The sequence below is a fragment of the Lepidochelys olivacea genome (genome assembly GCF_965140295.1).
Source record: "Lepidochelys olivacea isolate rLepOli2 genome assembly, chromosome: 2".
NCBI lineage: Eukaryota > Metazoa > Chordata > Testudines > Cheloniidae > Lepidochelys > Lepidochelys olivacea.
In genome coordinates, this window is record NC_140412.1 from 192,312,362 (window position 1) to 192,329,478 (window position 17,117).

General features: G+C 40.7%; 1 protein-coding gene across 1 annotated transcript in view; it reads left to right on the forward strand.

Moving 5' to 3' along the window:
• The window catches only part of MRPL3 (mitochondrial ribosomal protein L3), a 67,225-nt gene that overhangs the window by 28,566 nt on the left and 21,542 nt on the right, over window positions 1-17,117 (forward strand). Inside the window, exons 7-9 of the mRNA XM_084618491.1 lie at window positions 6,824-6,932; window positions 9,280-9,357; window positions 11,583-11,660. Coding sequence (XP_084474617.1) covers window positions 6,824-6,932; window positions 9,280-9,357; window positions 11,583-11,660 — 265 coding nt within the window. The remainder of the gene's footprint in view (window positions 1-6,823; window positions 6,933-9,279; window positions 9,358-11,582; window positions 11,661-17,117) is intronic.

The following is a 17,117-nucleotide window of genomic DNA, read 5'->3' on the forward strand; positions in this document are numbered from 1 at the left end:
TAGTTTTAATGCTATGATTTTTTTATAAGCAAGAATGTAAACAGAAGTTCCCCTCATCCAAACCATGTGTGTAAAAATACTCATACAAATACAAGACCTTAAAGTTTTTTATCTACGCATTTTCTCTTAGAAGCCTCTGAACAATTGAACTAGTAGGATTATGACATCACCGGTAACTAATGAGAGAAAATTGAACAAACGAGTTTGGAAAGGGATTTTTAATCAGACTGTTAAATTTTCTTGTCTGTATTTTATTAACAACTTGTTTTCGAATAGATGTAAATCTTTTATATTAGAAACCATTACAGGCAAGAACTGCTCTTTTGAGTGTACTTTACAGTGCTGAGCATACAATTGGCTCTAAACAAATAACCCACTCCTGGCAAAATGTTGTGAGAAAGGATCTCTTTGTGGAAGCTTCAACACTCTACCTGTTCAACTAAATGATAAGAGGGCACTCCGGTTCTCTTGTAGTCTTAGTCTTCCAGCAAAAACAGGGAGAATAAGACTTGATTGTCCTGATATTTGTAAAATAAAAAAAATCAGGAAAAATATTAATCCAATACCACCTCCACGTACACATGTACACAACACTTTCAGGGCTTCTCTATACAGCAGAAAAGGCAAAGGGAAACATTGGTTTGTGCAAGCTACCTTTTAACTGAAAGCTGCTTGATTTAGAACACTTATTTAAATTAAACTTAGCCATCTTTGAATTTCATTTTCATTTTATTGCACGGTGTTTGTAGAATCTATAAAATGTATATTAAAAATCTATTTCTGATTTGCAAACATTGCTCCCCATATATCAGCAAATTCAGATTGGATGGCTGTTCCTATGTGTGCAGCAACTTAATGTGAACTTTAAGACAAATGTTAACAAGTGTAGGTCTGGCATATGAGCCCTTTGTCTTAATACATGTCACTCTTAGTGCTATATATGAAATGTCTTAAAATAACACCAATTTTTACCAATAGATAGTTGTGTGTGCTAAATGATTGTATATCATACAAGTGGCTTGTACATCAAATCGCTTAACAGTTGACTCCACCTCATGTCACTGACCAGATTCATTTCTTATTTTAACTAAAACTGTATTAAAGGCTTTTGTTTTTGTTTGTAAAGTGGGCTCTGATTTTTTTAAATACAGGTTGAACCTCTCTAGTTCAGCACCTTCGGGACCTGACTGGTGCTGAACCAGAGAATTTGCCGAACCACGGGAGGTCAATGTAGAGTGCCCGTGGGTCTCCATACGTGCAGGAAGTAGGGGTGTGGGAGGTGCTGCAGCACTCTTAGGCTTTGCGCCCAGCATGGCCCCCCGCCCAGGGGCTCTGCTGCCACCCGGGGTCCCAGCCCCAGGTTCTCCCCCTTCCTCCTGGAGCTTGAATGCCAGGAACCAGCTGTTTGCGGCACTCCAGAAGTGCTAGGAGGGAGGAGGAGGAGGAGTTGGTAAGTGTGGGGCTGCTGGCTCGCGAGAGGTGTGGGGGGAGGAGAGCAGAGGGGGTAGCTTGGCGCCCTTGGATGCTCCGCACCCACTAACATTTCCCTATGAGTGCGCCAGTCCCGGAGCAGCCACGGAGCCAGCACCTATGCTGGACCACGGATGTTTCTGGACCAGAGAGTGCTGGATTAGAGAGGTTCAACCTGTACCTGTAAAACCCCTAAGTCAGCAAGTATTCTTCTTTTAGTTGCCTGAATTAAACTGGAAATTTCCCATGTGATTTCACTTCCATCTTTCAATGCTTATTGAAAATGTTTCTACTGTACAAACTATAACAGCATGACATATACTAGTATTAGACTGAGAAGAAATTTATAGCTACTCTACTGATAATTACTACCAATAGGGGTACTGCTTCATGTTATCATGTTAAATTGAGCCAAATTATTTTAACTCTGTGAGAGAAGCTGCTTTGTATGTGTTGGGAAAGAGAGGGTTGGTGAGATGGTTAAAATCACTCTTTTTAAGGCCCACTTTGGTGGAGCATGTGCCTAAATTTAGGCACATAAGTAGTCCATTGACTTCAGTGGAACAACTCTTATGCTGAAAGATAGGCGTGTGCTTAAACACCTTCATCCACCAGGGCCAAGTCTAATAGGTTATACTGGTAGTAAAATAACCGTGCCTAATAGGGTACAGAATGTGAGTGAGGCCAAACAGCAAAAATTAAGATGTTTGTACACTAATGCAAGGAGCCTAGGTAACAAAATGGAGGAACTAGAGTTACTGGTGCAGGAAGTGAAACCAGATATTATAGGTATAACAGAGACCTGGTGGAATAGTAGTCATGACTGGGCTACAGGTATTGAAGGGTATGTGCTGTTTAGGAAAGACCGAAATAAAGGTAAAGGTGGTGGAGTAGCACTGTATATCAATGATGAGATAGAATGTAAAGAAATAAGAAGCGATGAAATGGATATGACTGAGTCTGTCTGGGCAATAATTAAATTGGGGAAGAAAACTATTAGAGCCTCCCCTGGGATAGTGCTTGGGGTGTGCTATAGACCGCCGGGATCTAATTTGGATATGGATAGAGCCCTTTTTAATGTTTTTAATAAAGTAAATACTAATGGAAACTGTGTGATCATGGGAGACTTTAACTTCCCAGATATAGACTGGAGGATGAGTGCTAGTAATAATAATAGGGCTCAGATTTTCCTAGATGCGATAGCTGATGGATTCCTTCAACAAGTAGTTGCTGAACCGACTAGAGGGGATGCCATTTTAGATTTGGTCTTGGCGAGTAATGAGGATCTCATAGAGGAAATGGTTGTAGGGGATAATCTTGGCTCAAGTGATCATAAGCTAATTCAGTTCAAACTGAATGGAAGGATTAACAAAAATAAATCTGCAACTAGGGTTTTTGATTTCAAAAGGGCTGACTTTCAAAAATTAAGGAAATTAGTTAGGGAAGTGGATTGGACTGAAGAATTTATGGGTTTAAAGGTAGAGGAGGCCTGGGATTATTTTAAATTAAAGCTGCAGAAGCTATCGGAAGCCTGCATCCCAAGAAAGGGGAAAAAATTCATAGGCAGGAGTTGTAGACCAAGCTGGATGAGCAAGCATCTTAGAGAGGTAATTAAGAAAAAGCAGAAAGCATATAGGGAGTGGAAGAAGGGAGGGATCAGTAAGGAAAGCTACCTTATTGAGGTCAGAATATGTAGGGATAAAGTGAGACAGGCTAAAAGTCAAGTAGAGTTGGACCTTGCAAAGGGAATTAAAACCAATAGTAAAAGGTTCTATAGTCATATAAATAGGAAGAAAACAAAGAAAGAAGAAGTGGGACCGCTAAAAACTGAGGATGGAGTGGAGGTCAAGGATAATCTAGGCATGGCCCAATATCTAAACAAATACTTTGCCTCAGTCTTTAATAAGACTAAAGAGGATCTTAGGGATAATGGTAGCATGATAAATGGGAATGAGGATATGGAGGTAGACATCACCATATCTGAGGTAGAAGCGAAACTCAAACAGCTTAATGGGGCTAAATCGGGGGGCCCAGATAATCTTCATCCAAGAATATTAAAAGAATTGGCACAAGAAATTGCAAGCCCATTAGCAAGAATTTTTAATGAATCTGTAAATTCAGGGGTTGTACCATATGATTGGAGAATTGCTAACATAGTTCCTATTTTTAAGAAAGGGAAAAAAAGTGATCCAAGTAATTATAGGCCTGTTAGTTTGACATCTGTAGTATGCAAGGTCTTGGAAAAAATTTTGAAGGAGAAGGTAGTTAAGGACATTGAAGTCAATGGTAAATGGGACAAAATACAACATGGTTTTACAAAAGGTAGATCGTGCCAAACCAACCTGATTTCCTTCTTTGAGAGAGTAACAGATTTTTTAGATAAAGGAAACGCAGTGGATCTAATTTACTTAGATTTTAGTAAGGCGTTTGATACTGTGCCACATGGGGAATTATTAGTTAAATTGGATAAGATGGGCATCAATAGGAAAATGGAAAGGTGGATAGGGAATTGGTTAAAGGGGAGACTACAACGGGTCCTACTGAAAGGTGAACTGTCAAGTTGGAGGGAGGTTACCAGTGGAGTTCCTCAAGGATCAGTTTTGGGACCAATCTTATTTAATCTTTTTATTACTGACCTGGGCACAAAAAGTGGGAGTGTGCTAATAAAGTTTGCAGATGATACAAAGCTGGGAGGTATTGCTAATTTAGAGAAGGACAGGGATACCCTACAGGAGGATCTGGATGACCTTGTAAACTGGAGTAATAGGAATAGGATGAAATTTAATAGTGAGAAGTGTAAGGTCATGCATTTAGGGATTAATAACAAGAATTTTAGTTATAAGCTAGGGACGCATCAACTAGAAGTAACGGAGGAGGAAAAGGACCTTGGAGTATTGGTTGATCATAGGTTGACTATGAGCTGCCAATGTGATATGGCTGTGAAAAAAGCTAATGTCGTCTTGGGATGCATCAGGAGAGGTATTTCCAGTAGGGATAAGGAGGTTTTAGTACCGTTATATAAGGCACTGGTGAGACCTCACCTGGAATACTGTGTGCAGTTCTGGTCTCCCATGTTTAAGAAGGATGAATTCAAACTGGAACAGGTACAGAGAAGGGCTACTAGGATGATCCGAGGAATGGAAAACTTGTCTTATGAAAGGAGACTCAGGGAGCTTGGCTTGTTTAGCCTAACTAAAAGAAGGTTGAGGGGAGATATGATTGCTCTCTATAAATATATCAGAGGGATAAATACCAGAGAGGGAGAGGAATTATTTAAACTCAATACCAATGTGGACACAAGAACAAATGGATATAAACTGGCCACTAGGAAATTTAGATTAGAAATTAGACGAAGGTTTCTAACCATCAGAGGAGTGAAGTTTTGGAATAGCCTTCCGAGGGAAGTAGTGGGGGCAAAAGATCTATCTTGCTTTAAGATTAAACTCGATAAGTTTATGGAGGAGATGGTATGATGGGATAACATGGTTTTGGTAATTAAATATTCATGGTAAATAGGCCCAATGGCCTGTGATGGGTTTTTAGATGGGGTAAGATCCAAGTTACCCGGGAAAGAATTTTCTGTAGTATCTGGCTGATGAATCTTGCCCATATGCTCAGGGTTTAGCTGATCGCCATATTTGGGGTCGGGAAGGAATTTTCCTCCAGGGCAGATTGGAAGGCCCTGGAGGTTTTTCGCCTTCCTCTGTAGCATGGGGCACGGGTCACTTGCTGGAGGATTCTCTGCTCCTTGAGGTCTTCAAACTACAATTTGAGGACTTCAATAGCACAGATATAGGTGTGAGGTCTTTTTTAGGAGTGGTGGGTGAAATTCTGTGGCCTGCATTGTGCAGGAGGTCAGACTAGATGATCATAATGGTCCCTTCTGACCTAAATATCTATGAATCTATGAATCTATGACTTTATGTTGTCTGCTTAAGTTATGTTTCGACAGTGAACTTTTGCAACTCCTTACACCAATAATAAAAAATCTGTTACTGTGTAGATTGTTGCCAAGCAATATTGTGAGCTGCTGGATATTTTTCCCCCTGAAGGCTCTGAATAGTGCATGCCTGTACTTGTAATGACTACATTTAAATGAGCACATCTCTTAATGTTTTTTTTCAAGTTAATATAATTGAAATTTTATCCTCTTTATGTCTTGCAGACATCCGCAGGTCATATAAATGATCATTGGAATACATTGAGGAGTAAATACACTTAGTGCATATGATTTTCTTTTCAGAGAACTGCCTGTTTAATGCAGAAGTCAGATGTTAGACAGAACATTTTTATACTTAAGACTAAAGTGCATTATATTCCGACTGTAGCTAAATTGCTGCATCTGGCCATACAGTAGATGGTAAATCTGCACAACATTCACAAATTTTATCATTAACACAGAATTCAGTCTTAACTCTGGATTCCCCAGCATGAGAGGAAAATGTAAAAAGTTGTCAGTGTTTGTAAAGGGGGAAGGCAGCATTCACAGTTCTCCTCCTCACTTAAAGGTTGTATTGAGATCTCTCTTTATTGATTGAAGAAAAGGTAGTGTGTATATTTTCAGGCTAAAATGGTGCACCCTTTTGGTCCAAAAGCTTCTGGATGGTAAAATATTACAGGTTAAACAATTATTTTACTATTCTTCTAGTTTCCTCATTGGTAAAAACCATTGATACTTCATTTGAAATCTGACCACATGATCTTTGAGCTCTGTGTAAATGCGGACTTCAAGGTGTGTAAAATTATCATTCAGGTTAGAGAAGATTAAGGAAAGAACCACAAGGAATATTTAATTTCTAGACCATATTTCTTGAATCAGTCCAGATCTGATCATTTAGACATTTTTGAAGTATTTTCATTGTTGCTTAGACCTACATTTTCAAAACTTGATTTTTATGTGATAAGTGTTTTGTAGTTTGGGAAGCAAAATGTTGTTTTGTTCACTGCAAGGCTCATCATAGCAACACTTGAGCCTCTCCAGTCTCTTGCTTGAGTTGCAAAGTGTAGTTTTTGAATTGAGTTTAGATTTTTCTTCCTTTCTGCTTCTAAACTCAATTGGTTGGTGACACTTAATTTACAGTATTTTGAGATGAGGACCAGTACAGCAAGAAACCTTACTGTATGTTGATGAAATTAATCTTTTGCCTAGCTGACTCTCCTCCACTGCCTCTTTCTCCCAAAAGCAGCACAAGTAATATAATCAATGAAGACTTTAGAATATGTTTTGGTTGATGAGCTTTACTTAAGGTGAAAGATCGGGAGCCTAACTGGACCTCTAGTTACTGTGCCAGAATCTTTATTTGTTTGGTAATCTATTTGAAAGCAAATTTAATTTGGCTTTGTTTATTTTCAGAATTGGTAAAGGATTTCAAGGAGTCATGAAAAGATGGGGATTTAAAGGCCAACCGGCCAGCCATGGCCAGACTAAAACACACAGAAGACCTGGGGCAATATCCAATACTGTAAGTAGTTGAACTTCATTTATCTCATTTTAGATACTCTTCACCACCATTCTTTGGAGCAAAACTTAGTGCAGGGGAGAGAGCTGTGTGTTTTAAAACAAACCATTTTACAGTATTTAGACATGCGAAAACAGACCAGTTATCCTTCTAGTCTAGTGTCCTGTCTGACAGTACCAGATGCTTCAGAGAAAGATACAAACAGATACATAGACAATATATGGAATAACATGTCCATAGAAGTTTCTTCCTAACCTGAGGTAGTAATGTTTTGTTTATATTTTGGTACATGAAGATTATATTTTATAATTTTTTTAATTTGGCTAATAGATATTACTAAACATTATGTTTCATAATAAAGTAGGGAGAAATAAAATCCACTCTTAAATCAATGCTAAGAGGGATCTGAAATCTCTTTATAATTTCATTTATGTAACCATTGTCACAAGCCAAACATTTTGATGTTAGATTGGAAGGGTTTGGGCATTTTGCTTTATCTGCCAAAGATCCAGCTGGTATTTTGTTGACTTGAAGGGTTTACAGTGGAATTTTATCTAGCTTCTTGAACTTAACTAGCTTATATAGTCCTTATTTAACAACTCTTTCAAACTATAGCATTCAATGCTAAAATAAAGTGTGCTTTGATTTATTTACATGCTTCCTTATTATTAAGAAGTCCATTCCCTAGATAGGTGGTCTGGACTTTACAGTTAGACGCTTCTAATTAAAATTACTGTAAAACTTATATTTATCTAGTATAGAAACTTTGGACCTGTGAAGTTTGCACATTATTGGGACTAAACTAGGTGTTATATAAACAGTTGTATTATCTGAATGCCAGGGAACCAGAGATGGGACCAACAAAGCCATTGTACTGAGACCTGATTATGTTGTCTTTTTTAAAAATTTCCTGGAGTGATTTTTAAAAAAATGTCCAAAAGAATGGATGAAATGATTAATGACACTTGAGAAAACTTCAGGAACAAAATGGTACTGTGCTGCACAAGACAGGCCGCATAAGACTATAGGAACAACTAGTACTGATCTCCATTCCAGCTGCAAATTGGGCTGCTAAGCTCTACTTCTGGCATTTTTTTTCGTATAATGCTGGAAAATTTGATTTTTTTGGCCATATAACACTTTGTTTAGCAGCTGGTAGTAATCATTAAGAAACCTGAAGTAATTCTTGTGTAGGTATTCTGAATTTCATCTGGGTTTGTGCCATTTGTAATTTCATGAAACAAATAGAACTAGACTAGGAAACTAAGAGGTAAAGAGGGAAGATAAGATGACCAGGGCAAAATAATGTCCGTGATGTTGGATCATATACATATGGACCGTTTTTACTGTGGGTTTCATTTCAGTGTTGAGTATAGGAACATCCCCCATTAGCCTTACTGCAGTTGATTCTCTGGGCTCATGGCTTTGACACAAGTTAAAGAAAAAGAAACACTACAAATGCACATGGGAAGGAAGCAGCAGAGAATCCTAGATGATGGTATGGAAGTAGAGACAACCTTCATTTTGAAAACATACCTTCCTATTAAAAGGAAAAGAAACTAAGGGTGAGATTCTCTGCTGCACATCTAGAAGACGAAGACCAGAATTCAGACCAGGGTGAAGTGGGCTAAAGTGACTTTAAGCCATTTTTGCACCCTCCTGATCCTAGGCTGCTGAAGGGTCTTGGAATGGATGGGCCACAAGGTAATTTAGAGAGCCTTGAAAAGCAGTCTACAGCAACCTCTCTGAGCTGTGCTATGGGAGGCAGTGCTGCATGCCGCAGCCCTCCTCTGGCACACCCCCTGCTCCAGGATTTATCAAAGGGCCCTTGGATAAAGGCTTGTGGCAGGGGAATCCTCTTTTTTCAGAGGGCTTTTAGAGCTCTTACCCCTTTTTGACCACTTTACCTGATGTAAAGGTGCAGGAGTGAGGATGTTACCTCAGATCTGTAAACAGCTTTGTCAAGGCTGGAACACCCTGAATTGTTTCAGTGTAACTTGACAGTGTATTTGTACGTTGCGCAGGAAGTCTCAGCTTGCCATGATACAGTGAGTCTACACTATTTCCGATGACACACAAACTTTGCGCACCAGTAGGAAGCATTTAGAAATGCGAATCAGTAATGGGGATCTTCAGCACTGCAAATACCATCTTTAAGATTCCTCTTGGTGTCAATTTGTCCAATATGTGAAACAGTCTACGTTAACAAATGTAGCTTTCTCTGTTTGAATTTGTAATCTACCTTGCTTATCTCCATGAACTTTGCTAGGAAGCTTTATAATTGCGACCCCTTTCAGTTTGCAATAGTACCTTTTGTAACTATGTAACTTTTGGCCCTATTTTGATACAGAATGCTGGCAAAGTTTTCCGTGGAACGAAAATGCCTGGGAAAATGGGTAATGTCTACAGGACCGCTTTTGGATTAAAGGTGAGTTCTAAATATAGTAGTCACGTGTGGAGAGAGTTCACTCTATTTCAGTCAGATAATGAGGCTTGGCAGCTGCTAGAACACCATGTTATGCTGACAGGTACTAGTGACTGCTTGGAGCACAAACCTCTTTCAGATTGGGTGTGAACGCCTCCTTTAATTGCCATAACTGTCAGGATGAGTTAATCAGAAGCCCCCATCAAAGTCTATATCTATACTACCACTCTTGTCTGTATGACTTATGTCGCTAAGGGGTGTAAAAAACACACCCTGAGCGACATAAATTTCACCAACAGAAGCGCCGGTGTGGACAGTGCTATGTTGGCAGGAGAGCTTCTCCCACCAACATAGCTACCGCTGCTCGTTGGGGGTGGTTTAATTATGTCAACTAGAGAGCTCTCTGCCGTTGGCATAGAGCAGCTACATGAGAGATCTTAAAGTGGCACAGCTGCATTGGTACAGATGTGCCGCTGTAAGCTCTCTACTGTAGGCATGGCCTAAGCCAAAAAAGAATGTGAACCCATCCAGATGTTTTTGCTGAGTATCGTTTTTTTGCGGAGAGGCGAGGGGAAAAGGGAGGCAGAACACCTAGAAACTGAGAACACCCTGAATGGAGAGGCAGAGCAGCTGAAAACACAGCGTCTAATTCTGGAAGAAATGTGGGGAGAGGTTTTTGGGTGTTGGTGCTGTGAACAAAAGAAGCTGTTTCCTGCTATTTGATTCTTTCTGCATTCAGTGACACAGGATTTTGTGCATTCTTTATAAATAAAACTTCATCAAAGAAATACCTCACTATCACCAATTTCTACTCCCACCTGGAACATCCCTGGGGTCCCAGTCTTTGACTAGCTGCTTGGGTTGAAAAGAGGGAACACTCCACAGTGCAATATCACATTTCACTCAGAACCCAAACTAGGCCAGCATAACTGGACCATGAAAGAGAGAGCCAAAAAGGCCCAAACAGCATGTGTCCATCCTCATCTTGTAACTTAAAAAGAAGGCACTGCTCTGCTCCCCCATGTGCACGCATCCTAAGGGCTTGGGTTTTGGAGGTGGGATGGGAGTTATAGATGAGGCTTTAGCACATATGGTATATGCCTCACTGTCTTTCTGCGAGGCGGGCAGGAAAAGTACTTTTTGGAAGGTTACCAGCTGACTTCTTAGAGCCTGTGCGAGCTCTAGTTCGGATCCAGGCCAGGTCAGCAGTGCAATAAGTTCTTACAGTCTGGTGGCTGCCCCGTTCACTGCCCTGTATCAGATGAGGTTATCGTCCCAGTCCAGTTCCTGATGCACACATGTTCACAGCGCTAAATGGGAATGAAGACACGCTTACCCATACAGGTGACCTCTTTAGACAGTACAAGAAACATTTTAGTGCTGTGGTGGGAGGAAGTTTGTGCTGCTGCTATCTGGTTGGTGGATAAGTAGAGAACTTATGTTTTCAGGGTGTTCAATTCAGCACTTTCACAAGTACTTAAAAAATTAGCAGCTGTTTGCAGTAACATTTCCATGACAAAAAGAAAAGGAGGACTTGTGGCACCTTAGAGACTAACCAATTTATTTGAGCAATTTATTACAGCTCACTTCATCGTAACTCACGAAAGCTTATGCTCAAATAAATTTGTTAGTCTCTAGGGTGCCACAAGTCCTCCTTTTCTTTTTGCGAATGCAGTCTAACATAGCTGCTCCTCTACAACATTTCCGTGACACTTGCTTATCCTGCTAATTTGTCCCACAAGGTTCTGCTATAGCTCTCACTATAATGGGAAGAGAGACTGAAGTAAAATTGTGATTGCTAGATTAAGATCTGAGCTTCAAGGGCTTATTGAAGTCGGCAGACAGGCTCCTATTGACTTATGGTTCAAGCCTCAAATGTATTTGAGAGGTGCCAGCTCAAAGTTGAGTTTCATTCAAATGTTGGGGCAAATTTAGGACAAATAACATAAAAGGCTCAGTCACACCTCTTCTCCCCAGAGTCCCAACTTCTGCTAACACATTTGTGCTTCATTTTGCCATTCAACATGGGCATACTTATGCCTTTTGTATGCATACACAATATATTATAAAATATATTCCTACATTGCATAAGCATCCCAATTGCGGAGCTATATTTTACTCCACAATTGCTCACATTTACCAACTTTTAACTGGCTATAAATAGTAAATTGAATAAATCCTGAAACCATAATAAAATGCATAGGTTTCCATTTTTTTTAATCCTGCAGGTGTGGAGGATCAACACAAAGAACAACATTATTTATGTAAATGGTTCTGTCCCAGGTCACAAAAATTGTTTGGTAAAGGTACGTTTGTTTTTCAAGTTCTTTCATTTATCAAATAACTATTCATAATCTTGACAGTATTTTATGTGGTCTACATTTTCTCCTGTTTGAAAGTTGATTTGTAGTGGAAAATAGTTGTTTTTGCTCTTTATTTGTTTAGGATCTGATCTTGCACCTTTGAATCCAATGGGAGCAAGATTAGGACTGGGATGGGGAATAATCAGTAGAGATAATGATGAGTCCCTTATTCAGATTTGTTTTTGCTTTGTAATGGAAATGCCTATCGATGTTTAGCCTTCAGTACATTAACACACCTTGAATATGATTCTGTAATAGGTAGCTTCAGTCTCGTGCATTTCTGTTTATCACTGTTAAACTGAGCCACTGGATTTGTTGGTGAGCTTTTCAAAGTACCTGCTCTGAGAGCTGTACTGATCATGAATGAACAGAAGTGCGGTTGACATCTGGTTAAGAGCAATCTGGTGTCTTGACCATACATGGCAGGAGTTGGAATGATACCTTTTTGTCTTTCTCCAACACTGGTTTCTGAAAAACACTAAAGGTGAAAATGGGGCAGCTAGTGGTCATGGGATGTTTTTCTTCTGTTAACATCCACAGAATACTGCCATTTTCTGCAGCATTTAAGGAAATGATCTCAAAATCCCATGAAATCTTCTTGGGATTCATAGGTTCCAAGGCCAGACGAGACCATTGTGATCATCTAGTCTGACCTCCCGTAATAGTTGGAACATGTGTATTTCAAGTATGCATACATAATTCTAGAAACCATAATAGTGAAATAAAAGACAAGGCATGGGCAAGTCAGAAACCAACTGGCTGTAAGGACTCTTTCAAAATAGACTTGTCTTACTGCCTTTCTTTCCAACGTTGCCTAAGCATATTGTAAATAGGTACTTGTGGGTATCTACTACCTGCAGGAAGTTAAGCCAGTTCCTCTGAGTTGAAGTAGATACCCAAAGACTCTCAATACCTTGTTATGCCTATATAGGGGTAAAACACCCACAGCTGTCCTGGGTCGGCTGACTCAGGATCACAGTGCTCTAGCTGCAGGGCTAAAAAATCAGTGTGTAGACATTCAGGCTTTCGCTGGAGCCTGAGCTCTGAAGCCCTCCACCCCAAAAGGGTCCCAGAGCTTAAGATTCGGCCCAAGACCAAATGTCTATACAATGACTTTTTTTTTTTCAGCCCCAGAGCCTGAGCCGTGCAAACCCAAGTCATCTGACCTGGGCCAGCTTAAGGTGTTTTATTTCTGTGTAGACATATCCTTTAAGATCAGTGACCAGAGAGACAGCAATAACAATTGGAAAGATTGCCAGGTGTTAGTTGCACAATATATACTTACAATGCATCAGGACAGGGGAAATTAAATTATCCACCTCTTGAAAATCTCTAAGTTAATAGTTCAGAAGGTTTGAATATTGTGATTAAGAAGTTCATGTTTCTGGTATATGTTCTATTATAGACACTGAGTTTGTGATATGTACTGCACCATTTGTGGACCAGCATTACAGACTTTTTTGCTTGCTTTAATAAAACAAACAAAACCCCTCACTTTAGAAGGGAAATGTTTCATTTTCTGTGGGGGGGGGGGAATAACATCACATCACACTTTTTCCTACTTTGCGAATGCATCAATTTTTCTTTTTTTCTGACTTTGGTCTCAAAATCATTTCAGAGTTAAGAGGCAACTTTGAACCCTGCTTTGGATATAACCTCATTTCCTAGTTTAGGAGGTGGATTACGCAAATCAGTCTTTTTTTTTTTTTAGTGAGGGAGGAAAGGGGGATTATACAGATGTCCAGAAAGATGTTTTTGACAAACAAATCAGACTTCTCTCCAAAAGTAGTGGGCATGACAGCAGTACTTGGGACTGTAACCGTGGGTGATTATTCATTAATTTAAACAGATGAAAAACCAGTCTTTTCTCTAGCTGCATTCAGAGGTTCTTGTTAATCCTGAGACACACAACTGAGGTTGATGTAGTTATGGTTAATGGGTTTGAGCTTCAATGAAATAAGAGTGGGAGAAGAGGTGATTTTGGCCTGTGGTACAAATAATTCTTCATTTTAAAACTATATATAACCCTTTTTTCTCTCTGCAGCACAAGGCAAAGGTCACTTGCTGATTTAAACTCGAGTAAATGGTGGATTCTCTTGAACTTGAAGTCTTTAAATCATGAGTTGAGGACTTCAGTAATTCAGCCAGAGAATCTGGGTCTATTACAGGAGTGGATGGGTGAGGTTCTTTGGCCTGTGGTGTGCAGGAGGTCAGACTAGATGATCACAATGGTCCCTTCTGGGCTTAAAGTCTATGAGTCTAAGTATAATTTTGTTGTAGGCCATTATTTTTAAGTCTTAATTTGTGAGACCTTGTCTGTAACTGATGGATGAATAGCATACCATGTCTTTATGCTCCTATTTAATGATATCACTACATGAGAACTATAAATTGTCTCTTTCGTACTAAAATATATTTTTGCAAAAGATCTTGCATTTAGGTCACATCTTTGTGTCGGAGACAAATATTTAAAATTGGTAAATACGTAGATGGCCGCAGAATCTGAATACCTTGTGAGATCTTGCTCACATTTTTTTATTTAAACTAAATGACATTAAAGATTAGACTTTAGGGAGCAGTATGACTGCTCAGAGCTCCGGTACGAAACTGCAGAAAAACCTGAGTGTCTCTGGATTAAGTTTAGAAGTGTGAGCAACAAGAGTGATGTAGTGGTGGGAGTCTGCTATAGACCACCGGACCAGGGGGATGAGGTGAATGAGGCTTTCTTCCGGCAACTCGCAGAAGCTACTAGATCGCATGCCCTGGTTCCAATGGGTGACTTTAATTCTCCTGATATCTTCTGGGAGAGCAATACAGCAGTGTATAGACAATCGAGGAAGTTTTTGGAAAATGTAGGGGACAATTTCCTGGTGCAAGTGCTAGAGGAGCCAACTGGGGGGGAGCTTTTCTTGACCTGCTGCTCACAAACCGGGAAGAATTAGTGGGGGAAGCAAAAGTGGATGGGAATTTGGGAGCCAGTGACCATGAGTTGGTTGAGTTCAGGATCCTGACACAGGGAAGAAAGGTAAGCAGCAGGATATGGACCCTGGACTTCAGGAAAGCAGACTTCGACTCCCTCAGGGAACGGATGGGTAGGATCCCCTGGGGGACTAACATGAAGGGGAAAGGAGTCCAGGAGAGCTGGCTGTATTTCAAGGAATCCCTATTGAGGTTACAGGGACAAACCATCCCGATGTGTCGAAAGAATAGTAAATATGGCAGGCGACCAGCTTGGCTTAACGGTGAAATCCTAGCGGATCTTAAACATAAAAAAGAAGCTTACAAGAAGTGGAAGGTTGGACATATGACCAGGGAAGAGTATAAAAATATTGCTCGGGCATGTAGGAATGAAATCAGGAGGGCCAAATTGCACCTGGAGCTGCAGCTAGCAAGAGATGTCAAGAGTAACAAGAAGGATTTCTTCAGGTATGTTGGCAACAAGAAGAAAGCCAAGGAAAGCGTGGGCCCCTTACTGAATGAGGGAGGCAACCTAGTGACAGAGGATGTGGAAAAAGCTAATGTACTCAATGCTTTTTTTTGCCTCTGTCTTCACGAACAAGGTCAGCTCCCAGACTGCTGCGCTGGGCATCACTGCATGGGGAGTAGATGGCCAGCGGTCTGTGGAGAAAGAGGTGATTGGGACTATTTAGAAAAGCTGGACGCGCACAAGTCCATGGGGCCGGACGCGTTGCATCAGAGTGCTAAAGGAATTGGCAGCTGTGATTGCAGAGCCATTGGCCATTATCTTTGAAAACTCATGGCGAATGGGGAAGTCCCAGATGACTGGAAAAAGGCTAATGTAGTGCCAATCTTTAAAAAAGGGATGGAGGAGGATCCTGGGAACTACAGGCCAGTCAGCCTCATCTCAGTCCCCGGAAAAATCATGGAGCAAGTTCTCAAAGAATCAATCCTGAAGCACTTACATGAGAGGAAAGTGATCAGGAACAGTCAGCATGGATTCACCAAGGGAAGGTCATGCCTGACTAATCTAATCGCCTTCTATGATGAGATTACTGGTTCTGTGGATGAAGGGAAAGCAGTGGATGTATTGTTTCTTGACTTTAGCAAAGCTTTTGACACGGTCTCCCACAGTACTCTTGTCATCAAGTAAAAGTAAAGTAAAAAGTCATCAAGTATGGGCTGGATGAATGCACTATAAGGTGGGTAGAAAGTTGGCTAGATCGTCGGGCTCAACGGGTAGTGATCAATGGCTCCATGTCTAGTTGGCAGCCGGTGTCAAGTGGAGTGCCCCAGGGGTCGGTCCTGGGGCCGGTTTTGTTCAATATCTTCATAAATGATCTGGAGGATGGTGTGGATTGCACTCTCAGCAAATTTGCGGATGATACTAAACTAGGAGGAGTGATAGATACACTGGAGGGCAGGGATAGGATACAGAGGGACCTAGACAAATTGGAGGATTGGGCCAAAAGAAATCTGATGAGGTTCAATAAGGATAAGTGCAGGGTTCTGCACTTAGGACAAAAGAACCCAATGCACCACTACAGACTAGGGACCGAATGGCTAGGCAGCAGTTCTGCGGAAAAGGACCTAGGGGTGACAGTGGACGAGAAGCTGGATATGAGTCAGCAGTGTGCCCTTGTTGCCAAGAAGGCTAATGGCATTTTGGGATGTATAAGTAGGGGCATAGCGAGCAGATCGAGGGACGTGATCATCCCCCTCTATTTGACATTGGTGAGGCCTCATCTGGAGTACTGTGTCCAGTTTTGGGCCCCACACGACAAGAAGGATGTGGATAAATTGGAGAGAGTCCAGCGAAGGGCAACAAAAATGATTGGGGGTCTGGAACACATGACTTATGAGGAGAGGCTGAGGGAACTGGGATTGTTTAGTCTGCAGAAGAGAAGAATGGGGGGGGATTTAATAGCTGCTTTCAACTACCTGAGAGGTGGTTCCAGAGAAGATGATTCTAGACTATTCTCAGTGGTAAAAGAGGACAGGACAAGGAGTAATGGTCTCAAGTTGCAGTGCGGGAGGTTTAGGTTGAATATTAGGAAAAACTTTTTCACTGGGAGGGTGGTGAAACACTGGAATGCGTTACCTAGGGAGGTGGTAGAATCTCCTTCCTTAGAAGTTTTTAAGGTCAGGCTTGACAAAGCCCTGGCTGGGATGATTTAATTGGGGATTGGTCCTGCTTTGAGCGGGGGTTGGACTAGATGACCTCCTGAGGTCCTTTCCAACCCTGATATTCTATGATTCTATACTTATAATGTACTTAGCACTGCATTTTCTTCTACATTGCTATTAACAAGGGCCTTGAACCATAAAGAACTGTAAGTGAAAGAGTCATAAATGGTATTAATGTGACTGAGGTCTAGTTTAGCATGATATTGGGTTGCAAAATAGTTTACAGATATATTGGTATGAAACAATGGAACAGAT